We start from the raw sequence: 25412 nt of genomic DNA on the forward strand, positions 1-25412 counted from the left end.
AATTAATTTTTGAAAAAATCAATTTTTTATATAAAATCTATCGCTATTTTCTTTAATAGAATATGTAATTTTTTTACATAATAAATTGATTTCTCTTGTTATTGTGCATATTAAAGTTATCAAAAGTTAATATAGTTTATAAAATGTTTTACACTTTATTCTGGCATATTTTTACATAAAATAAATAATATATATCTCATAAAATATTCATGTTTTTTTTTTGTTACTATATCTTAATATTTTTGTGTACAATAATGAGATAAATTAATTGATGTACAGAAAACAGCTTTTCAAAAAAATTATACAATTATACATTTTTTTTGCAATTATATTTTTAACAGAAGCCTAGGAAGATTGTTGTACAATTTTTTTCATAAAGTTTGAGCAGTTTAAAGATCGACAATTTTTCTAAAAATTGAGTTAATTCTGCTGTTAAATGTGTGTGTGCGTGCGCGCGCGTGCACACACACACACACACACACACACACATCTATTTATAGAGACGAATCAAGAGATCTCCGATCCCAGATTTAGATCTAGGAATCCTTGCCTACATTTCGAAGAGTATCTCCCGGTAGATTCGAAGTCCGACAGCCCCCTAAAGTTTTCATTGCCCTCGGGGGTAACGAAAGGGCGAGATGTGAATAAACGAGGGCTGCAGATAACCGCGGGGAACCGCGATGTTCGCGCTGCCTGCAACCCGCTAATTGGAGTTGTCATATTGCCGATGCTCCAATTAGTTCCCGTCATCGTTGTAGGTAACGTAACGAAAACTACGCACGCCTAGTTAACTCGCATAAATTTTCGGCACCCCCGGTATCGCCCGGCGTTAAATTTAACTGGGTGAAATCAATGGTGGGATAACTTCGATACCCCGGGTTTACCGGGAATCGCGATGGAATCGCCGCTTACCTATTGAATACGCGATCAAATCCGCGCCCAGATTTATGCGGTATCCCTCCATTCTCTACGGCATGAAAAATTTAAAAGTCTCACGGGCCTCTCGATTTCCGCGCGCGAGCATGAAATCCATCGCGCGTTTTAACGCTATTCCCGATGTGCAATAATATTCGAAGCGTAGAGATCGTCCGGCTATAATTGCTTCGTCGCTTTTAATTAACGCTTTTAATTAAAGCGATTAGTCGCGAGAGATGGATCAGATTATCTTGAATTAATTCAGCACGAGCACTTTCTGAGTTAATGTAAAGTCTTCGTTATCGCGGTACATCGCACTCGTCGAAACGTTTCTCCGTTGGCATTCGATGTCTCATTGATTAAAATAAACTTATATTAAATAAATGAAGTCAGTTATTATTAAATAAACAGAATAGTTGCTAATTTTGAAAATTATAATATAGAATTATTGCTTATTGCCATTATTATGCGATATATACAGCCACATTTTAAAATATCTTCTTCGTAAACACTTCAGCGCTCGCTGAACAAAATTCAATTCACGAATTTAATAAAATTTTTCAGTTTCCAAGTCCATGATGTAAATCAAATTATCACTATTTTATATATATTGTAAGAGAGTATTGTTATATATAGAATGTTTTTCACTTCAAACTCAATTTTATCGTGACTGTCCTAAATCGGTATGAAATAAGCAAAATTAAATCTTGAAGTTTCAAGACGCTCGATGTAAACGGAATTATTATCGCGGTGCGCTGTAAAAGCGGTGCCCCTATAAATGTTTTCTTCCCGCCCGACGTTTTCACACCGATTAAAAAGTCCGTCTCTTGCGATTAAGCTCGGACGGCGGCGGGTAATCTTAAATCTCATGAATCTCGAATTTTTTTTTAAATAAACGCGAGATCGCGCTTTGAAACGAACTCGAATCTGGGCGGCCTGCGACAACGGGCGTTCTACGTGATTGCGTATATCGACTAAGAGACGCGTATACCGAAGGCACGTGACATACGTGTACGCCGTATATGGCCTATACGCTCTATATATAGAACCGTGGGTGCCTTCACCGATCGTGTAACCGCCTGCAGGGTGTGGGTTCGCCCCCCTCGGCCATGCAAAACCACGTCGGCCTTTTTTCCCCATTTCTCGTATCGAACGCTCGAACCGGCGCGGCACGTCGCGTCGGCGCTCGCGACTCGCGAGCGGGCCGACCGAAGTCGATCGCGCGCGTCACACGGGATAATAATGCTCCGGGAATACAAACGCTTCCGCGCGAGACCCGCGGGCGGAAAGGGCTCTAAAATGGCAACTATCGCGACTATAGCGGTCGACAAATTGAAGGCCCCGAGATAAATATCGACCCGAGATTGCAAAGTGCAACGCGTGAAGGTCAAGTTAAAATGCAACAAACACCACCGTCGGTTTATTATACCTACGTCGCGGCCGCGATCGAAGGATTCGTGATTCGAAAATACGCGAAAGCTGCTTTTTGTATAATCGAGTTGAACGGAAGGGAGAAACAAGATTCGTCCTTTCCAAGATTTAATCAAGGAAAAAATCTTTCTCCCTCTCGTGCGAATTTGAAATTGTCTGAATAATTTTCAACTATTTCTTCTTTTTCTATGGAAAAATATTGTCTTTTTTTTTTTAGATTTCTGTAGAAAAATAAAGATGTGTGGAAAAATACACAAGGAAAATTGTAGTCATTATAAAGAGTTTTAATGATGCTTAATGACGTTTGATGATATTTAATGATAAGAGTTCGTTGATGAGAGTTTAATGTTCTTTCTGCGAAATATATCATCGGTAAGGATGCTTTATTTCGGATTATTGAAATATTAAATAATTACAATCGGAAAAAAATATCATATGTTTCTCCTGAAGCTACTTTTCAGTACTTGTCAGTATTGCCATTACACGAGCTCCCTATTATATTGATGAAAGCGAAATTGGACGTTTAATTGATTTCAGAATGAAAATGTTGCTGATGACATAATTATTATCGCATTTTGTCATTATTTAGCAACCGGAACGTCACATTTGTGGATATCACTCGTTGCATGCTTATTTTGGGCTACTGAATGGTTTTAAATTAATTATATTTCTTTCTATTTCTCACAGCTTCTGTAATATTTCGCAGGATGCCGATAACATTCACCGCTGACTCGCTCGCCAAATATAGTATTACTTGCGATAACGACGACAGCGAGTGATACTGTATCTTCCGATTGCTCCCGATAGATATATGTACATATAGATTAACTCGGCTCGCTACCATTTTGCTAACGATATTTCGCAGCGATTAAAATCGTCGAACGTATTACATTCCGTAGGGCGGGATACTTGTAACAGTGCTAGTTGCGTTTTTGCGTTCGCCCGTTACGACGTCGAATCGCGTCATCCGCGGTTGCGGGCGAAATTTTGCAGCGCGAAATTTATAGCATCGTCGTGACCGGGAATGCAGTGGCGTTTATTAATACCGGCCATTAATGAGGATCCTTGAAGCCCGGTGACTCGCCGCGAAACGTGCGGCGGCATATCATTTTGTAATCCAAACTACCGCGATTGTTGTTGACGGCGCGGCGGTGTCGAGTGTGTGTCACGCGTCCGCGCGGGGAAATAATTTAAGATTCCTCCGCGGCGGGGTAAGCGGAGACGCGTCGTGTCGCGCGTGTGAGAGCGACCATTGCCGTGCGATATCAAGTCCGTGATAGCGGCCGGCTAATAATTGTTTATCACGACTAGGATTATGGCGACGAGGACAGCAGGTGTTAGGTGAGGTGCGCATATGTCGCGGGTGTCCCAGTCGTTTTTATCCGTTGTCGAGAGATTAACGCGAGAGCTGTTCGCTCTCGCGAACTTTCTCGTATACAAGAAATCGTTAACGAGACGATCGAGCGAGTTAGTTGTTGCTATCTATCGATTGCCGTTGACGATCTCGTTAGCCCGCGTTATGGTTGTTATGGATTAAGGTGGATCGCGCGCCCGGCAAATTTTGTTTACATTCAATTGAAGCGTAATTAAATGACACGAGTGGTGATCTCTACAGTGTGTTGTCCTCCCTCCGAATATTAATAGCGGTGCCTCAGGCGTGCAAAATGTGACCTTTGTGGCTTAGGGCGCTAGGAGTGACGACGAAACGCGTCCACTTGACGTTATCTGAATAGTCTCCAGTTTCATTGTCTATATAATCGGCATCTCATTTGATTCGAAGCTTGTTTTTAAAAATAGATGTCCTTCCTAATCGCGCGCTATTTGATATTCCGTGTGTACTTTTGTACTCAATTTTCAACATGCGTATTTCTCGACGTACACTGAAAAGAAAAATTGCCGTCGAATAAATGAAATTATCGGTTTTGATCTGGTAAACGAACCAGAAGCGAACCTAGCACAAAGTACATAACAATTATTTAACATATTAGTTAGCAAATGTTACGAGTATATATTTTGCTTTATTAATTTACTTACTCGACAATGAAGCCGGCAAACGATGTTGTTAATTAAAAAGCACGATATATGCGAAATCATTTTAATTCGGATAATTGGTCCGAACTGTACTCTCAGGTGGATTCAAATTAATTTTTTTCCGAGCTTTTCCGACGGGTAAATCCACCTCCCGCAAACGTCAGCTACACCGCCCTCCCATTTCATTTGATACCATGTTGACACCGTGACAGGTGTCAATTTGCCAAGTGAGAGAGAGAAAGAGAGAGAGAGAGAGAGAGAGAGAGAGAGAGAGAGAGAGAGAGAGAGAGAGAGAGAGAGACCGACCTTTTTCTCAGTGTACAACAACGGGGTCTGGCTGGCTCGGTCGATCGCGCGCTCGCCCGCCGAACACCTGCGATACCGTTTCTCCTGGCGATCGATGGACAATCCTGAAACCGGTGCGTCGTGCCCATCCGTTCGTTCACCGTTCTCCCTTCCTTCCGTCCGGAGACCACCGCGACGGCGACGGTGGACGATGTCGCCCACCGATGGCCGAGGCCGCACGTCGACGACCGTCGTCCCGCTCTTCGCGTCCGGCGAATCTTCCCCGGTCCGTCCTTACTACCGTTTCGCCGGAGACTATCGGCGGCGACGGTCATGGCACGCGCGTTGCTTGGCTACGCCACGCGATTCGCGGCCAGGCACGGCATTTAGGTATAGTTCACGTGTGCTTGCAACGAGCAGCAACGACGCCGCCACCGCCACCGCCGCCTCCGTCGCTCCCACCATCCTCGTCGACTTCGTCGTCCCTGTCGCGTCACGCTCTCCCTCGTCCTACCCTCGCTCGACTCAGATAACCCACCCTAACCGCCGTCTCTCTTTCGCCACCGTCCTCACGCAGGGAGAAAGAGAGATGTAAGAAGAAGGCTCTACACACCACCTTTGTTATACCGGCGCGGCGGCAACGTTGAACCACCCCGCTCGCGCGCCTAATCGGCCCACGAGGGTGGATTTCGGCCAGCTGGCTGCGCGCAACGTGGCTCGGTGTAGCGTGGCGTGGCGTGGCGTGGCGTGGCGTGGCGTAGCGTGGTGTCGGATCGCCAGTCTCTCGCCGTGGCCCGATGTCGCCACATAGGTATCACGACGGTATAGTATTTCATCTGAGCAAAGTGTCGTGCGAGGGTTTCGATCGAATCTCTCTGGCGCAATTGGCTTCCCGATGCCAGGAAATTGATGGGTCCGGCGTGTGTGCGTGTCGGCGGTGTGCGTCGTTTAAGCTCTTTGCGTCGTCGATCAACTCTTGTTTGCGGAAAGCAAAGTCCACGTAACGCGAGAAGAAATCGAATTGCGGAGAATTAAAATTGCCTCCCTCTGTTAATGCAGTTTATCAATCGTTATAACTAACGAGTTTAGCGAAATATTGAATTGAATATTATTTGCGAAATGTAAAATTAAATGTCATGTGCAATATTTGGCGAAATTTAGAATTTAATATTTAAATATGAATTTTTTTATGGACAACTATATACTACGGTTAATACAATTTTTACTTGTCGAATAAATTTCAAGCAGAAGCTATAGATTTCACCGTATATTTTTATCTTTTTAAATATAGTGAAGTTAATATCCGTGATGTTTTTTTTTTTGGTTCTGTTCTGAAAATCTATTTAATATTTTAATACGTGGCGTTTTCAGTCTTCGTGTCATTCAGCGTTCGAATTTGTCCTGTCCAACTATTCGGTGCGACAAATGTTAGCATTTTAAGTGAATGCATATAGCACGATGTGTGCCAGCTAGAACTTCGTTACTTGTTTCGCGCACGAACTACGATCAATCTCCCGATCTCCAGAATTCTCGTTTGCTATCGCGTAATCTGCTGGCCTGCAATCGATTTTTTCGGGTTGTGTACTGTTCCATTTCGCTTAAGCCGCCTTGGCTTCGTGCACGAATGTCATTAGAGCTGCCTAAATGCAAAACACGTCTGGTATGCACGTGGAATGAAAAATAGCGGCGCACGAAAACGCCGCCGCCGCGCCGGTCGGCGGTTTGGCTTTTCCCACAACTTAAGCCATAACTCGACGTTAGGGGTCTTGATTACAGCGGAATAAATTAGCATGGGATATATTATGATTCATTTGCGGGGCGGCGCGCGGGATCGAAAATCCAAAGTGCCTATTCTCGGCATTAAGCGCCGAGGTGAGGTGCCAAGTGTTGTTTGCGTAGTAATCAGAACGCACGCTCCGTCTAGACTGGCGGAACATTTCGAGAGGCGAAAGTGCTAAGCTTAGACCTCGCCTAGGCGTCCAAGGTGTATTTCTGTGCAATTCGACAGGTGGCCCTTAGACCCACCGCGATAAGTAGCTGCACTCGATGACGCCGCGTTCCCTCTTTACGACGCGACGGCAGTGAGGTCGAGATGAACGCTCGGTCATCTAAAAAAAACATTGCCCTCAATTGGTGATTTTTTTTATTCTTAAAATATTGGTCCGCGCGCCTTTCTATAATATACATGTATCAAAAGAGATAACGAACCTTCAACTATAGATTCTCTTATCAATAATTGATTATTTTTATCAAGTAGCATAAGATCTCAGTGACTGAACACGTATACCTAAGTCTGAACACGTACACAAAACTTATTATAATTAATCTCAAATGCTTTTTTTATTGTAATATTATTATAATATTAGATATAATTTTACAATTAAGTTTTGATATTATAATAAAAAAAGGATTTCAGATTAATAAGTTTTGCGTAAATGTCGGGACATAGGTATACATATCCGATCGTATTGGGACGTTTACCTTACATTTAATTTATTGCCTGTGTTGTATTGCATCATTACGTAGTTAATGTGAAAGTTTTGAATGCTGCTTGCAAACGACAACTAAATTCCTGTCAATGATGGGATCCGCGATTTAATTCGGCTTTGTCGTCGGAAATACCACGGTGGCATTGTTTCGCGCGTCCGCGCGAATTTTCCTCGCTGTATTTACATTGGCGATAAACCGAATTGCATCTGTCGGATGTATCTCGACAGATCGGTTCGCGAGGGATAAAGATTTGCCCGGTTTTCCGACGGAAATGTTACGTAATATCGCATAGGCGACGCGCGCCTGGCAAAGGTCCATAAATCCTCGTGGAATCATAAAGCGGAAGAGCAGGCGCTTTTACGCGCGTGCATTTACGTTCGAAAACACTTTCGCCGTGGTTTCTCCGTCATTCCCGTTGAATGGGGAGAAGGACGGCAGCGGCGGCGTGTTTCCCTCGTGCCTGGAGAATCGCCGGAAGTACGCGGGAAACGTTTCCTTTCGGTCGTCCGCTGTCTAATCTTGAGATATATGTATATGTACGTGCCCGCGTCTTTATGCGAACGTGCTTTCCACGTAAATCACGTCTTATCTCTCGCGTGTCACCTTCCGGGACGAGGAGGGGAGGAGTAGAAACGCTCATCTTGTTGCGCGTTTAGTAGTAAATACGACCGTCTTATCTCCGTGTCACGATCGAAGAGGGAAGTGCGAAAAGATAAAATACAAAGGAAACAATCTCCGAATGAAAGTGAGAACGCGTTCCTATGATTTTAATGTCTCTTATCTCGCGCCGATCAGCCTCTTCGAAACGGGGCCAACTTCGAGCGAATCGCACATTTAGCGCTGAAAATAACGGTAACGGATCCCGCATTTATTGCTGCTCGCCGGTTTATTGAAATTCGCAATGTAAGCGATGAACGAGCTCCACAGACGCGAGGGGGAAGAGGGGCTATCGTTAGTCCGGTTGTCCCGGTTAACACGACGCGTTCGCGACTGTCTGCGTAATCACATCCGCATGATTTTCGTTTCGTTTATTTGCAGACTCGTCAGAATGGTGGGTAGCATGCCCAGCGGATGGATGAGGAGGATCCTCCTCTTCCTCGTCCTGATGACCGGTGTCCTGCTGATCGCCATGTACGCCCACGCGCCGCCGCTCGCATCGCTCCAGCCGTTCGCGTCGCGTCGGTAAGTAGTCTCTTTATAATTGCAGTGAGTTTGTGAGTGATTGCAGTGTCAATTGCCTTCCAAGCAGACAATTTGGCAAGTGAAACACGAGCTAACATAGTATCTTTTGAGATTCTGTTGAGTAAAAAATAAACTCGTAGATGCGTTGCTCGGTATGCCTAAAAAGAAGCGAGCGGTCTCTCTGGACTATGCTCTAGTGTGTCTATGTGTTTCACTCTGATTTCAATGCATACAATTTTTTTTTTAATAAGTAGAAAAATACTCCGAGAGAGAATTGTAGAGACAAGTCTGCGAAGCGCAAGATCGCTTTTTTTTCGCCTTCTTTTAATTTCTGTGTTTTCTGTTAACACGCAGCCAGCGCAGGTCCGTTGGCCCGCGTTGCGCGATATTAATCCAGTTGCCTCTTCTGATGATTTTTCTTACACTGCATGTTTTTTTTTTGTTTTTTATCTCGAATTTATTTCGCACTCGCAACGCACGATGAATCCGTGCGTCGGAAGAAGACTAGAGGACTTGCAGCGCGGCTTGGTTAATTACCTGGTGGGTAATGATACCACGATCGGACCCGGCGAACGGCTCTACGAGTATCTGGAAGAGCCTAGGTAACGGACAATCCCCGACCCCGGGGGTTGGAATCTTATGCTAAACGAAATGTACCCGCGTATATTCTTTCACACCTTCCACCCGAAGCCCTACATTAATCTGATCCCTCTATTCACGGTGTTCGGGGGATGAAAAAGCACTTTTGAACAACCCTCTCTACTTTCACGGTGTTGCAACGTATCGAATGGCACTATACAAATAAAAATTCGAATTGTTACGAAAAAAAGAAGGAAATGAGAACAAAGTTTTGCAGGAAAAAAGCGTGATGGCGCTCTCTTTGTCTCTCGAGTTCTAAATTTTATAGAAGAACGAAACTCGTTTGCATTTCAGAGCGTAATTCGAATCTTCGATTTGCAAAATGAAATCGGTGTAGCGATATGAATAAATTATGTGTTAAAGATTTCATTTATACGTGATACTCTATATACATATATAATTCTAGCGTCTATAAAAGAACCAAAATCTCAAGTATGCACATTTAACAAGCTGTCTAGACTCGTTCGACAAGTCGAATTTCTCGTGTTCAATAATATCCTTTCGCTTCTCGTTTGTTTTTTTTTTTCTTTTTCGGAACCAGTCACGTGCCGTCTGATGCCAACGTTGCTCTCCCAATTAAGGCGCCACCCCGGGCATGACCTGCAACACGTCGGCCGCCTCAGTGAACGAATTCCCTGAAATGTCCTGAATTTCCGCGTGCCATGGGAACTCCCGTGTACCCCTCCCCCGGCTCGGTGTACACCTCTCTTTCTCGCCCACCTCTCGGCGACGTCGCACCTCATTCTGACGCTCGTCCGTTTAATCCACTCGCCCGAGCACACGCCCGTCATACTAAACGCACGCCCGCGCCCGCTATTGTTACGCACCATTGTCTGCACCGCGTTGCGCGGATTGTACGGTTGCTGCATTTGTCCTGACCCGCTTCGCGCGAGAGACCCGACTTTCCCGGCCTTCCACTCCGAAAGCGGTACTCACCTTTGCCTTTGGAGGCGAGGCAAACCCGGCTTGCGCGTTCGCGTGAAGACAAGAAAAAAAAAATATACGATTGTTTTAGAAAGAAACCCTGCAGGAGAACCTTTCGTCTCCACGTAACAATTGTCGATTTCTGGCGCGCGAGATACAATCAATTAGTTCACTGCATCGCGAATCGATGTCGAATACTCGTCGCTTCACTCGCGAATCTACCTCTCAAATTTCATCGGGTCGCTCATTTTTCAGTGCTTTCTCTATCGAGGCATTTGTTCATTTCTTCCACCTCGAGCAGAAGGTTATTCCGTTCCATGATTAGCCAGCTATTTTCTTGAGCCTCTCTCTTCGTTCGGCAAACATCGCTTTTTTCCCTCTTCTTCCCTCTCGCTTTTCTAATTCGAACGATGCCGACGATATCGCTTTTTGCACTTTCATTTCTCTTGCCGTCGTAATGAGCAGCTTTTCATTTGCCAGAGGTACGATATTATCAGCTTGACCGACATAGGGAATGAGTCGCGGAAGGTAGATCTGATCTTTTTCTTCTGCCAAAATGAGTTGGACTGTCGTGGTTCTTGATTTATGAAATTGCTTGCTTGTACATTATTAGACGAGTTACTCGCAATCTAACAATAAAACAGTGTTTATTTTAATGTATTATTAAATATTTAGTTAATGATTTTCTTTAAAAAATATCTTTTTATTAAGATAAAAACATTTCTTTATGTTTAATGCACATAAAATAATATGTATAAAAAATAAATTTAATTTTTTGTACAATTTTTTCCTAAGTTAATCATTTTTTATACTAATTATTTATAAAATTATTAAGCTACTTATTGATTTTCTTTTGTTTCCTTTTGTTTACTTTATGTTTAGATATTGCACTTCTTATTATTGAAGCAATAATTTATTAATACATTGTATAAACAGAATATTATTAACTGCAACATATCAAGTTTGTCAACCGCATTTCGATCAAATGGAAATCTGAAATAAAATTGCATGTGGTGTCTCCTCTCTCTTGTACCTATCATTTTTAACATTTTCCACATTTTCGATTTGTGAGACAGACGTCTGTTGCAAATCGGATCGCCTAAAGAAAGAATATGATTGTTTGGTAATCCGTGATATGACCAACGATTGAATATATACATATTTGAGAATTTATCAAAGTAAAGTTATTTCTTCTTAAGGAAAATATTTGTCGAATTTTGATATAAAAAAAAATATAAATATATAAAAAAAATGATATTCCTCAGTCGTGCCACAGATTGCCAGATCAAAAGATATTCTTTAAACTTCGTCGCGTAAGGGAGCACAATTATGAATCGTAGTACGAGCTCAATTTTCACTCGATCGCAGGGCATTTCAAAGTCCGTGGTCCTGGGCGTGTGTGGCGAATCGATGCGAGAGGCGAGCAGTAAGGTCCTCGAGGACATCCTTGGCGACTTGCACCGCGCATTGCGGAGGGAACACTCGGCTGTTGTGGCCCAGGCCGACCGAGAACATCGTCCTCGGCGATGACAGCGTCATCCTGCATCTTCAGCAGATCGAATTCGTCACCGTGAATACGAGCGACCAGGAGACGAAAGATCTGTTGGAGCATGCAAAGGACGTCTTCATCGGTGAGTATTGAAAAGTTACCAGGATAAGAGAATATCAGAACGTTCACCTAACGTTAAAGATACTTTACAACAGTTCCTTTTTATGAAGATTAATTACTATAGAAAACGCAGAGCAAAGGGATCTTCCTTAATTTTTTGAGACTTTCTTGTTGTCGGTTAATAACGCTTGTCGATCTTTTAACAAATTCGACATACCGCAATATCATGCATTTTACATATCGAAATCACACGTAATATGTCTCAAAATTACAATTTCTACTTATTGAATTTAAATATTCCATGTAGAATAGAAAATTATTGAATATCCGCATCTTGTAAACAATTATTTACCTCGTTTTGCGTAATTCGGACGAAATCGTTGCCTCCTTCTGAGACGTGTTCTTTTAATCGCAGGGAACATCAGAAGTCTGGTCAAGGTGCTGAACGCCAAAAGTCGATCCGGTATAAATTCGTTCATCGTGTACCTGAACGCTGGCAATGCGCGGGGCACCACCTTGACTCTAGACACCGACGAGTCGTACAAACTGGAGCTCGCGCCGAAGGGGAAGATTCTGGAGGCCCGAATTGTAGCGAGAAGCTACTTTGGGGTGCGACACGGTCTCGAGACCCTCAGCCAGTTGATCTGGTGGGACGAGGCCGCCGGCAAGCAGGGCGCTCTTCGCGTCCTCACGCGAGCTTCCATCGAGGACAAGCCCGCGTTCTCGTATCGCGGCCTTCTCGTCGACACCGGCAGGCAGTTTTTCCCCGTCGAGGAACTGAAGAGGGTCATCGACGGCATGGCAGCTACGAAGCTCAACACGTTGCACTGGCACCTAACCGACTCACAGAGTTTCCCGTTCGACTCGGCACAATTCCCGGAGATGGCGAGATGGGGCGCTTACAGCGGCGATCACATTTACACACCTGACGACGTCAAGGATCTGGCCGATTACGCGAGGATACGCGGCGTCAGGATCGTCGTCGAGATCGACTCTCCGGCTCATGCTGGCGCCGGATGGCAATGGGGTGAGTTCTGTAACCCCACATTTTGTAATATTAATTCCCGTCGGACACAGGTAGATTAGCATTTCTATGACATTTTTGACGATCAGGTGCGGAACATGGCTTTGGCGAACTGGCGTTGTGCGTGGATCAGCAGCCGTGGTCGTCGTACTGTGGCGAGCCAAATTGCGGCCAGCTGAATCCTATAAATGAACACTCATATCGGATACTCGAGGGCTTGTACCGGGAGCTGTTAGATCTCACCGAGGTGCGCGATTTGGTGCATCTCGGCGGCGACGAGGTGAATCTCGAGTGCTGGGCGCAATATGGCAACATCACCCTGGCCATGCAGGCGCAAAACATGACGGATCACCACGCGCTCTGGGCGGAGTTTGAGACAAAGATGCTGCAGCGGCTGATTCGGGCGAATCACGAGAAGGTGCCGAGGGCGGTGATCCTGTGGAGCTCGCCGTTAACAAAGAGGCCTTACATCATGATGCACTTCGACCCGAAGATTCACGTAATCCAGTCCTGGGGCGGTAGCAATTGGCCGGAAACGCCGGATCTACTGGAGGACGGCTTCCGGGTGATTCTGTCGCACGTTGACGCATGGTACCTGGATTGCGGCTTCGGTAGGTGGCGGGAGAGCGGCGAGGCCGCGTGCGGTGAATACCGCACCTGGCAGACCGTTTATAACCACCGTCCTTGGAAGGATTACCCGCCGCAGCAGCTGCCTCTGGTGCTCGGCGGCGAGGCGGCGATCTGGAGCGAACAGACCGGGCAGTCGTCCCTGGGACCTCGACTATGGCCCAGGTCGTCGGCGCTCGCTGAACGACTATGGTAAATAATATAAGCAATAAGGTAGCAAAAACACATGACAAAGCGATTTCTTCTAGTGGAAGTTTTCTACGGGAAAATTTTCTTTTCCAGGAGCGACCCACCGACGAACAGTTACTCCACGGACGAGAACGTTTACACCAGACTAGCCATGCACGTCGAGGTCCTGAACAGCAGAGGCATCAAAACGGAGTCCATGTGGCCACACTGGTGTTCCCAGAATCCCGGGAAATGTCTCTGACCGATCGTTAGAGATTCGCTAATTGTCCACCAGCCGCTCCACGAGTACCGCACTTGCGGCGCTGATAAGAAACATATAAAAACGGGGCTCCAGAAGAAGCGGCGACGTCAGCCGCAAGTCCTGTCGGTGGTCGAAATCGATCTCTTCCGACGCGCAACGACATCGCGTATACGTGATGATCCCTGGGATCTTTCGATGCACATCCTGCCGACAAAATTGACAATCGTTCCTGCTCGATAAATCACTCGACGGCTTTCCGACGCGCGAAGAACGAACGCCGAGGCGAACTTCGGTGAACAATATCGATATAGCGAATAACCAAGAAGCTCTCTCTGCGTATACATGATCTATGCTGCGATTTTATACAGGTCGGCAGCGGATAAGCCGTGATTTTGAACCAACGCGTTAACTTGACGTAAAGGAACGCGTGTTCGCCGATAACGTAATTGAACCTCCCGTGAGGAGGTTTGAAATCAAGCTTCGCGCAAGCTTAGTTTTATAAGCGTCTACTTAACGAATCGAATTATTGTAATCAAGTGGAAACCGCGAATGTTTCTATCAATGAAATCGTCTTTGTGATTATCATCCATAGGGTCGCTTGGAGTCCGAAATTGTACGTCGATTATGAATGTCGCAGATCTTTTAATTCCTCTCGATGTCTAGAAGATATCGCTGTTTTCGAGAGTAAGTTCGATGTCTAAAAATATATATGATGACGTTTATAAATTATTGCAACGAAATCAATATATTCGTTACGATGTTATTCGTTAAGCTGTTGTTTGTGGTCTCGATTTCTACTGCGTTAAAGTACAAATATATTTCACACGCTCGAGCTTTTCAAGACTTTTTCCAGCACGATACTTGCTTTTCGACGAAAACATCACATTCCCCTCTTTCGTTTGTCGTTTCGACGATGCTAGAATTCTGAACGGTACTTTGTTATACATTAACCGTTTAAATCACATTATATTGCATGACGATGCACGATTGAGACAAATTGGACCAATTGTGCATCGTGTCCTAGTATCGAAAGATGACGAGGCACTCGTCTCGTCGATCGAGGCTCAATTAGAGTCCTAGCGAGAAGGAGCCTTTAAAGCGAAAGAGAGAAGGAATACGACCGCGGTACCAACGCGCAAGAAAGCTTATCGCGTTATCTCTCGGATCCCACCAATCGAGGGATACCGAGACTATCACGATCGTAGGCTAGCTTTATCACTGGAACGCCTCGGCCAGGGGCAATTTTGTAGCGCGTAACTTAGCTTTTTAACAGATTGAGATTACATTACTGAAAGTATAAGTAACAAGTAACGAAAAAGGCGCGTGTATGTGTGTACGCGTGTGCGTGTGCGTATGTGTGGCGGTACGACAGTTCTGAATCTGATGTTATGATTGGTCGATTGTGGCAAATAGTGCTTGTGTGTTTGCGACTGATCTATATTAAAGATTAACGTACATAATGAAAAATTGATATCAGAGAGCTTTAGATTCGCCGACTCGTTGGCGCGCGACGCTAACCGAACTTTCTACTTATCGTCAACGCAAAAACGCTCAGGGCAGAGTAACACGATCGTCGGATGCGCGAACGACACGTTCGAGAACCTTTTAGCTACTCCCTTTATTTCTTAAATAAACATTGCCAAGAACTTTATCTCACAAGAATTGAGTTCAGTGCTATTAAATTATTCATCGAACGGAATTACTTATGAATTTGTAAACAGATCGATTTGAAATAGAAACAGTCGTTATTGTATTATAACAATATGTTCTTATAAAACAATAAGAAAAAATATTTTAATTTTATAATTTCGTTTCAAAAAATAAGAGGAATTCTACTGCTATGTTATTTTTTATTTGATAATGAAATCGCCGAGGTATTTCATTATCGCGCGTTGTAATTTCAAATCGAATGCCGTTCTCGGAAAATGACGTCTGTATCCACCGCGGCGAAAAATTCGACTGATAGAATCTACACAAAGAAACTCGCCCAATTATAAGTAATTCCAATGTGCACGCGATTGTATCTAAACGACGCGAATGATCACGATTGAGAAGCGATCGCGCGTGGAAATTCGCCCCCTTTATCCCAGTACAATGTGGCCTATGAATTAAGAAGACGCGAGTGATTCTTGGAAATTTGTACATACTTCGTAACACGACGTAGGGAGCAACTTATAATATATATATATATATATATATAGATAGGCGTGTAGATAGAGACAAATAGTTAAGGTAATTACTAGGCGAATCGACAGGCGGTTATTTAGGCGTAATAAGTAGACAAAGGCAAATAGGCGAACCGCTCACGGGGGACGATGGGGGCGAGGAATGTAACGTGAGTGTAGAGAAATGGACGTTGGGATGTCTGTACTTATCGATACTTACCGATATTGATGGCTGTAAGAGGAGCTAATTCTCTCGCGCGTTTGTAGATATGAGATTTAAAATAACGTGATAACGTTAAGGATCCTGAATACCCATATTTTATCTTAAATTATGATATCACTCGCAAAGAAATATCCAAATAATAAAATCAAGGACAGAGAGAGAGAGAGAGAGCTTTTGATTGAGTTAAAGTGGTTACCTAATATTTGAAAGATTAAACAGCTGCTGTTTAACTTTGCTATTTTTCAATCACTTTATTTGAATATTCTTGTGACATCATCGTGTAAGATAGCTGACATAGGTATTGAGGATTTTTAAGATTGTAGTTTCGCGCACGCGAATTACTCCTCCGGTTATTTCTTATGTCAAATTCGTCTTAATCTCGATTAATGAAACAGAGCTCGATAGGTGTGGAGGTAAATTGTTACGTTACGTGTAATGATAACAATTTGTCGGTTATCGTTGAAAAAACAAGAATGTTACGGCGATTAGGACGGTGATATTTACGGTACGTATACTTACGTTATGCGACTCTCTTCGGTCCGCAACGATAAATGTATGTAAATAAAACACAGTTGTGTGTGTGTTTTGACGGTTCTCCGAACTGATCCGGACAGAAAGATATACTCTGTTATGACGTGTCTCTTACACGGATTTAACATAAAGTGAATTTTGAATACATCACGCCGTTCACTTTGTTCCCTAAAACTCGACTCCTATTTCCTTATTTAATATGCGCGTTGCATAAAACGCTTGTCATACACATTTGCTAGAAGGAGAGAGATCTCAGGAAAATATATTCTTTATATATATAATATTATATCTATAATATATCTATAATATTTTTAAATTTCAAAAAAAGATTTTTGAGACAATTCATTATAAACGTATTATTTTATTGTTATTGATTTTACCATCTAGCAAATAGCATCTTTTCCTACACAAAATTTTGAAAATGTTCAATAGAGATTTTTTAATTTTTTTTTGCAACTTTATTAAAATTAATATTAATATATGTACATATATCAATATTTATTAATAAATCCATATCGAAAATGTTAATGTCTATTAAATAGTATATCTTTGAAAATTGTGTTACTATATCAAATTACTTGATACAGCTATTAATAATGTTGACATCTGTTTTATGTCGTATCAGTTTCTGATGCGGAAGTTTGGTAGGAATCGAGTAATATAATTAGAAATTCAAACTACCTCTGATCGTTTGAGCTAATATTGACAACAATCTTATCGAAAAGAACTTTCAGAGATTAAGCTTTGATGGATTATATTTATCAGATTAAGTGATTTGTTTGTATTCTCATAAGTTATACATACGTTGCACGATAAACATTTAGTGATTACACTGAAAAAATTGAACGATGACATGCGTTAGGGACGATGATGAAAGAATATGCTGGAAATTAAACATGTTATACGTACATTAGTGGCATCACGAAAATTGAAAACAACGCACATCAAAGTTTCTAAGTAATGAACAATAATGAATACGAATTTGGATGTGCAATGTGATGCAAAAACTTGATATTAATTCGGGTATTAAAAAATATTTAATTCGATATAACATTCTTTAGTAAAATTCCAAGAATTTGTAATAATTGTTGTTTAATACTTTAGGAACCTCACATCTCGATTGCATTAATATATTATGAAACATATTTTCTTTAAATTATTTTAAACCTGATAAACTGGAGAGCAAATTTATTTTTAAATTATAAATTAAAAAATTTAATTCTTAGTTTAAAAAAATGTATATATGCATAAAGTTTAAAATATAAGCTATCTCTTAAATAGAAATTAAATTATGCTTATTGTCGTGTGACTAATGACACGATCGCAAATAGAAATTGCGAATCTTCGATGTGCAACAAGCACACGCGAACAATTCGTTGACTCGCTCTATGTACTCAAGTTTGTTTTCACATGCGTCATTACGAGAGGACGGTCCGGGGTGCGGAAAATCGTGCACGTGTGATCGTCCAACGCGCAGCCGCCCGATTTACGGGGATGATTCTCTGCGAAAGTTTCAGATGATCTGCGATCACGTACACGCACAGGTGCATATTCTGAGAAAGGTGCGTCTCAAACAGTGCTGTTGCTAGTATTCATAACGTGAAATAATTGTGATTGCAATAAAATAAAATATAAGGTGAGAAATAGAGATCGTGCTGTTAATATTAAACATTGCAGCTCACAAATCGATGATAAAAAGATTTGGTAAGGAGAGCGAAGAAATTATTTGGAAGCATTAATTGATGTCATAAAAAAATTAAAGTTTAATAGCAGCGCAACGGTACGAGAAATAATTTTGGTTCTTGGATTAAGTTAAATTTTAAGTTGAATATTATTTGTAGTATTGCTACTAAGAAATATAGCAAAATTATAACATGATGGATATTATTTATATTCATCGTATTTGTTCTTTTTTACTTGTAATTATTTCTTCTTTTTCCTCTTGATAATATTCAAATGAACTAGTCGCTAGTCTTTGCTCATCAAATATTTTTCACAATTAATTTATTACACATTATGCTATATGGACAAAACTTTCGTTTTTTCTTGCTTTTGTTTAAGATTAATTCAAGATTCACCAGCCAGAACAATTTCCAAAACATATAAAATTAACGTCAGAATAGAATTATTGCCATATAAAATCATCGTGATGATTCTGTCTTTAAATAATTATTTCTATTTACGACTTACGTTGTAAATATTTTATACGAGTACCGGAAGCTCTTTGGAATGAGCGAAAATCCATTTGTATAGCATCTTGTATTGATAATGGAAAACTATATAAATGCGTGACTTCAATTTACATAATAATGGATTTGGATTTAAATAATAAAGCACGATACGTCGCGTCGTATGCAATAGAGATGCAATAGAGATTACCAGTTTTGAATCGTGAATGGAATGTATATTATATACATATAAGGACAAAAATTCCGTTGTAGTCGAAAAGTAAAAAAAAAGAACGTAATACATATTTATTCTTCTTGCTTTAGCGTCGGAATGGAAAAAGCTGAAGTGGAACGTTTCTTAGCCGATCAGAGGCACAAATGCGAGCAGTTTTTCGAAGGTGGGCTCTTGAATTTGCATTATTGAAATATCTGTTTATAATAAAACTAAATACTAAAAATTCGGAACGCGATATGACTCTAAAGACAAATTGTGACACAATGTTTCTTGCGAAGAAAGAAAACTACATCTCGGGAAGAAATTTTTTACACGAACTCGGAAAATCTTCTCAAACTTGATTGGAAATGATAGACGATTGATCGGGATCCGAGCCGAACCTCAATATGGTGCTCTCCGCGTTAATTAAAGCAGTCGTTACGATAATCAACGAGAACGCCCACGCTAGGTATGTCCACGTTTGGCGACACGATGTCGGAGCCCATCGGGATCAGCTTGTCTGGGGACAACGTCACTGATGAGGATCAATTGAGGAGGTATCGCGGCATCGCCGACGCGGGCAACGGAACGGAAATTCGTCAATGCCCGCCGTCCTTCGACGATCTGCTCTGCTGGCCGCGCACTGACGCGCCAGGAATAGCCACCTTACCCTGCCCACCGGCCTCGATCATGGGGTACACCGATCTCGCGAATGACGACCTGAGAGCGTTCGCGGTGGCCAGCAAGGTCTGCCTGGCGAACGGCGAGTGGTACCGGAACTCAAACGGCGTATCCTGGAGTAATTACAGCCTGTGCGTGCTGAACAGCACGCGTTACGTTGTCGAGAATAATTATTCGCGATGGTACGAAACGCCGGCGGAGTTTGCGCTACTAAATGTAAGCTTCGTCCGCGGCATCGATTTATCGAAATCGGGAATCTGTTCGCTTGCTGATTATAATTTAATAAATCACGATCAAATTAATAGATTTTTAAATTTTTTTAGAGAAAAGATTTTATATTTATTGATATTATAGAAATAAATGCAATTTGACTATATGTAAAACGATGTTATATATCAAATTTTGAATCTAAAAATAACGTATAATTTAATATTCCTTCATGAGGTATTAAGATATATAGATGAATTATTCTGTACAAGTATTACATGTATATACTCTCTTTGTAGATTGCATCTAAATATAATTAATTATTATGGCCAAATTTTAGAGTTGTTGTACGATTATTACATTATAATAAGCATACGTGATACTATTTTTCCAAATCAAGCTTTAAGCGCGGCATGAATGCAAGATTTGAAAGAGAATTTATTTATACTATTATTTACTATTATACTATATTATACTATTTTATTATAGCTGTTCATTATTATGTGTTGTTGACAGAAATGGCTACAGATTATCAGATTGGTGTCGCATATTGGATACATTACCTCGTTTACCACTCTAACCGTAGCAATGGTAGTTTTCTCCTTACTCAGGTAAGTGAGTTTTTCTCACCTGAGTATACCCGTTATTTCTTTCCAATTCCGTTGAGAATTCTCCACTTATCGCTAATACGTTTCGCGTATGTACGTAGGAAACTCAGGAATCCCAGAAATAGATTGCACATGCATCTGTTTGCGTCCTTTATTATGAGAGCTTTCATGGCACTCCTTAAGGATTGGAGTTTTATAGACGGCATCGGATTGGCCTGGGACATCGTGGTTGTCGATGGAAAAGCTGCTTTTATCAGGGAATATAAATATGTAAATTGCACCGTTGATACAATTACTTTATTATTTTAATTTTCATTAATTATTAATTTAATTTTTGTTATCATTTCGATTTTATTTCGACTTTAATTAAATTATTTTACTATTTCAACTTTAGTCGTAAATGATTTTTTAGTTGAATTTATCTGAAAGTCCCTCTGACTCTCATAGATTATTTTCTAGTCAAAATGAATTATCGGATTAAACACGATCAATTTTCAAATATCTGTGTAAAAACAATATTCCTGTCTTTGTTCGATTTTTATTTTTCTCCTGAATAAGTCATCTTCATTTTCGCATTAATCGACGTTCTCAGACCTGGATCTGCAAAGTCATCACGAGTCTGTGGCAATATTTTATCGTGGCAAACTATGCGTGGATCTTGATGGAAGGATTGTATTTGCACAATCTGGTTTTCCTGGCGCTGTGCACCGACACCAGTACCATAACGCTATACATCGTGCTAGGCTGGGGTAAGATAAGGGCAAACTTGCTTAAAACTATTTAGAGCCTAAAGAAATCATTGGACTCAAATTTTAAATCTCATTGAATCGTGCGCAGCTTATTACTCAAGTTTTATTCCGTTAAACATAGGTCTTCCCGTCTTGGTAGTGGTGCCATGGATTATAATACGTGTGACTATCGATAACACTCTCTGCTGGATCACCAATACCGATTCCTCCCTGTTTCTCATCATAAGAATACCAATAATCATATCCATTTTGGTACGTCGATTTCGTAATACGACGGGGGGGGGAAGGGGCATTCGAATAATTGTAACGGATATTCAAGCTGTCTGCTCGTCTCTTTCTTTCAGTGCAATTTCCTACTGTTTCTCAATATCGTTCACGTCCTGCTTGTGAAGCTGAAGATGTCGGTACATCTGCAGCGGAAGAAGATGAAATACAAGTTAACAATTAATCCATATATGTAACTTCGTTACACGTCATTTTATATCAACTTTAGAATTTCTTTATTTTTTAGAAACTTCATTAATTTCGTTTTTTTTTCGATATGAGAAAAGATTTACGGAAGATCTTTTGAAGAAAAATCTAGTTAACGATGCTTTGTTAGATGCGTTTATATTCATTTTTATTTTTCATTCAGGAGATGGGCGAAATCGACTTTGGTCCTGGTGCCACTCTTCGGAATACACTATACCTTCTTCTTGGGATTGTCTTACCATAACTCCCGGGTGGAGCTCGTCTGGCTCTTTTGCGATCAGCTGTTCGCATCCTTCCAGGTATTTATGAACGCTGGAAGGATCTACCTTTCTGCATAATTTACGTATACCTACCCACGCGCTATTTACCTTTGTAGGGCGCCTTCGTGGCTTTTCTTTATTGCCTGCTGAACGGTGAGGTCAGGGCGGAAATACGTCGAGCGTGGAACGCACGACGATCGAAGAAAGAGGTCGATTCCTTCATCTCCGGGCATACGAAAAATTCGAGGGACGGAATCAATCGAAAGCGGCATCGATCGGAGGGCGATGAAGGCACTATTTTCGCGATTACAGCCATGAAAAAGTTCTCACTGAAAAATATCAAGTAGACATTCAATCAACTGTCTCTCAACGTCGCGAATAAATTTTATTTATATAAATCTGTCTAAATATTTAAAATATAAGCATTAACTGAAAAAATAATAAAAATGTCTGGAAATAAGAAAAATGAAATTATAAAGTGTGAAAATATAAAAATGTTTACAGGAATTAAGTATCTTTAATGTGGATCCCTCGTAAAAAAGAATTACTAGTGCAGTGATAACACTACTACATTTCAGTAATGTTTTTACTGCACTAGCAGTTCTTTTTTATTAGGGATATATAAATCTTATTGTGTAATTTTTCTTTTTATAAATATGACACATTACTTATGCTACACTTTCCTAAGTGTTTGAAATATTTTAGTATATTTGCTGTATAAATAAATGTTTCAATATGTACGTCTAAGTTATAATAATGTGTATTAAATACATATAACGATAAAAAGAAAAAGGAAAGGATTTGAGGAGTATTCATGTTTCTACGCAAGACCGAAAAAGAAAATTTATTATTTTACTTATTATTTCTAAAGAGTTAATTTAGTCGAAGAATAATCTTTAACGCACATTTAGATTGTTACCGAAATATCTTTTTAATCTTTCATATATAATAATATTTGTGTAATTTGTAATATAGCGGTGACGTGTGTGTTTGGTGAAATGAAAGGGAAAACCAAAAGGGTTTCGGCCGTGAAAAGGATCGTCGCGGTAACGAGGTGTGAACTGTCTCATGACACCCGAGACGACCGGCGGAACACATTAATCGGGTGCATCGAGCAGGGCGTGTGCCACGTCCTTTATTGTTGTGGCGAGGATCGGTTGTGTCAATGCGTATTATACACGTGCACTCGCACGCGCCTCGTCGTAACTCTTGGTTGCACGCGTTCAACCCTCGCGCGAGCAATTTCCGAGATGGGTGTCGGCTGCCGGATTGGAAGTAGATTAAAGTCCGATTGACCAATTTGCATAATTGCGGGTTCCGCGGTTCTGTCCCTAAAAAGCGGGGGTGGCTTCGTCCTACCCCTTTTCCTCAGTGCGCGCCAAATACGAGCCTTTGAAAAATGAGCTCAAGGGAGAATCGATTTTTCTCTTGAATTCTCAATATGCATTGAAAAAAGGAAAGCGGTAAAACTGATAAAGTTAAAATTAAAATTACACAAACATACACAAGTAAAAATTAAATCAAAGATTAAACTGAAGTAAAATATATTTAAGACAGCGTTGTAACTGAAATTTAAGCGAATTGAAGAATGAAATTCTAATTTCTCTTCTTTTGATTTTGAAAGTATTTGAATTTCTTTTATATTCTCCTTGTTTTCAGGAAACAATCATAATTCGCAAACTTTGCGAAAACTAATTTTAACGCGTATTCTTTCTCAATTTTAACGCCAACTTGGCGTTATCAAATTTATCAAATTTTGTCGAATAGTAAATTGTCAGACGCATCGCTGACTGTTTTAAGAGACAAAAGATTGCAACTACACGTTACTGTACAAACGAACTGAGCGGATACTGGTTTTGTATAGACGTGTTCTGTGGCGGAGAATGCGACTGTGATTATTATTATAGCCGAATGGCGCAGATGTGACGCGTTCGCCACCTGATCCTCCGAAGAAATCTATATTACTCCGATGAAGCCACCCTCAATTTACTCTGTGCTTCTACAAAAAGTTTAAGATAAACATCACAATTCTCTTAAAAAGAGAAATAAACTCTTTTCATGACAAATAAAATTACACGCAATAATTTTATTTCAACATCTTTCTTATAGTTGTAGTCAATATTTCAATTATGAAATTAATTAAAAAGAGTAATTGAAAGAAACGCGCTATATTTTTCGTAATAAGTCGTGGTTTTAACTGAAACTTCCATGAAACTTGTTCTTTGATACCTGATAATACCTCAATTTTATCACGGACGCCAACAAAAGAAGGATGCGCCATTGATCTCTGATCATGTAGATTAAATGTCATATTTAGTACAACTATAAGAGAGATGTGAACTTATCAAATATTTTATTTGCATACGTACTTTGTGTTAAAATACTATTGTTTCTGACGACGAGGAAACCCGGCGTCGGTTTTCCAAAACACCTTCAGCGTCGAGACGTCGAATGATCGATAAAACCGTCCTCGTATCCGGGAGGCTGTGTAAAATACTGTCGCGTGAATTACGAAATGCGGCGGAATGGCGACGTGGCGTCAGGTGTCGGGGCGGGTTCGCCGGGATGTCTCTCGGTAGTCGATTGGAGAACGCTCGGGATGCTGTCAAGGATGCTGGGGAAACGAGAGGGCGAGGGAGGCTGCGGCGGAATTAAGGGCGTGGTTACGGGGGATGAAACAGCCCCTACCCGCGAACTTCGTGCAGCCGGACTCACCCTTCCCTACACCAGTTTTTCCGCCCGGGATGCTGTTCACCGTCTCTCCCGACGATCTCGTCGAAGCCGGGAGATCGAGATGTTGTCAGAGGTGATCTTGTTGCCGCGGATAACGATCGACGTCGATCTAATCGCGATCCGGAGTCGATGAATGAACGAGTGACTTAACGAAGTGAAATATTTTGAAGAATCCCCTCTCGTGTTGAGATCAATAATAAGAGAGAAAGTGACTGGAAAAGATTTCGTGCGCGATTGTTTAATCGGTGGAGGAATTTAATTGAGAACGATAGAGAAAAAAGAGAGTGATGTCGCTTCAAACCGGATGAGAAAGGGCGAAAAAAATCTCGGAAATCTGTTCTTTTATATCTTGGAGGACTATGGCAAGTGACAAATAAATAAAAACATACATTAATTGTTATATAAAAGTAGCTAGTCTGTATATGCAAAACATAATTTTATTTTATAAGAAATATTAGAAGTATTGTACGAAAATTTCAGAAATTAAATTTACTATAATAATTTACACACCAATTTTACAAAAATTTCTTGAATTAGCAAAATTAATTTTTATTTTCATCAAATAAAAGCATAATTATTTATTATTGATTCTTTCTTATTAAATAAAGATTTCTATTCGAATTTTAAATTATATTTTAATATAAATATATAGGTTAAAATCAAGCTTTGTGAGAATTATAAAGTGCATCTTTTTTACACAAAATTGAGTTCGCGTAAAAGCGTGCGGTGTAAAGTCGTAAAGATAAAAAAGGAATCCACAGGGAATTGTATCGATTTGATTGGATAGCAGTACCGCGATAAATATTAAAAGAAGC

At 41.0% G+C, this 25412-nt stretch overlaps 2 protein-coding genes across 4 annotated transcripts in view; both read left to right on the forward strand.

The window, feature by feature from the left end:
• Positions 1 to 16653, forward strand: part of LOC105448594 (probable beta-hexosaminidase fdl) — a 38872-nt gene extending 22219 nt beyond the window's left edge. Inside the window, exons 3-8 of one of the 3 annotated variants that reach the window (XM_011687257.1) lie at positions 8191 to 8334; positions 8835 to 8936; positions 11266 to 11528; positions 11922 to 12533; positions 12620 to 13349; positions 13440 to 16653. In XM_011687257.1, coding sequence (XP_011685559.1) covers positions 8201 to 8334; positions 8835 to 8936; positions 11266 to 11528; positions 11922 to 12533; positions 12620 to 13349; positions 13440 to 13587 — 1989 coding nt within the window. In that variant the 5' untranslated portion in view covers positions 8191 to 8200 and the 3' untranslated portion in view covers positions 13588 to 16653. Of the gene's footprint in view, positions 1 to 8164; positions 8335 to 8834; positions 8937 to 11265; positions 11529 to 11921; positions 12534 to 12619; positions 13350 to 13439 lie in introns of those variants that run through there. The other 2 variants (XM_011687258.1, XM_011687260.1) reach the window with 2 other exon arrangements.
• Positions 16654 to 18057: 1404 nt separating this feature from the next.
• LOC105448596 (secretin receptor) lies at positions 18058 to 22268 on the forward strand. The gene is made up of 10 exons (XM_011687262.1): positions 18058 to 18142; positions 18999 to 19072; positions 19358 to 19785; positions 20293 to 20387; positions 20486 to 20654; positions 20977 to 21133; positions 21255 to 21385; positions 21478 to 21569; positions 21768 to 21903; positions 21981 to 22268. The coding sequence occupies exons 2-10, from the start codon at positions 19006 to 19008 to the stop codon at positions 22209 to 22211; spliced, it is 1506 nt and encodes a 501-aa protein (XP_011685564.1). The 5' UTR covers positions 18058 to 18142; positions 18999 to 19005; the 3' UTR covers positions 22212 to 22268.
• The last annotated feature ends 3144 nt before the right edge of the window (positions 22269 to 25412 follow it).

This window comes from Wasmannia auropunctata, unplaced genomic scaffold (assembly GCF_000956235.1).
Source record: "Wasmannia auropunctata unplaced genomic scaffold, wasmannia.A_1.0 LD336083.1, whole genome shotgun sequence".
Classification (NCBI taxonomy): domain Eukaryota; kingdom Metazoa; phylum Arthropoda; class Insecta; order Hymenoptera; family Formicidae; genus Wasmannia; species Wasmannia auropunctata.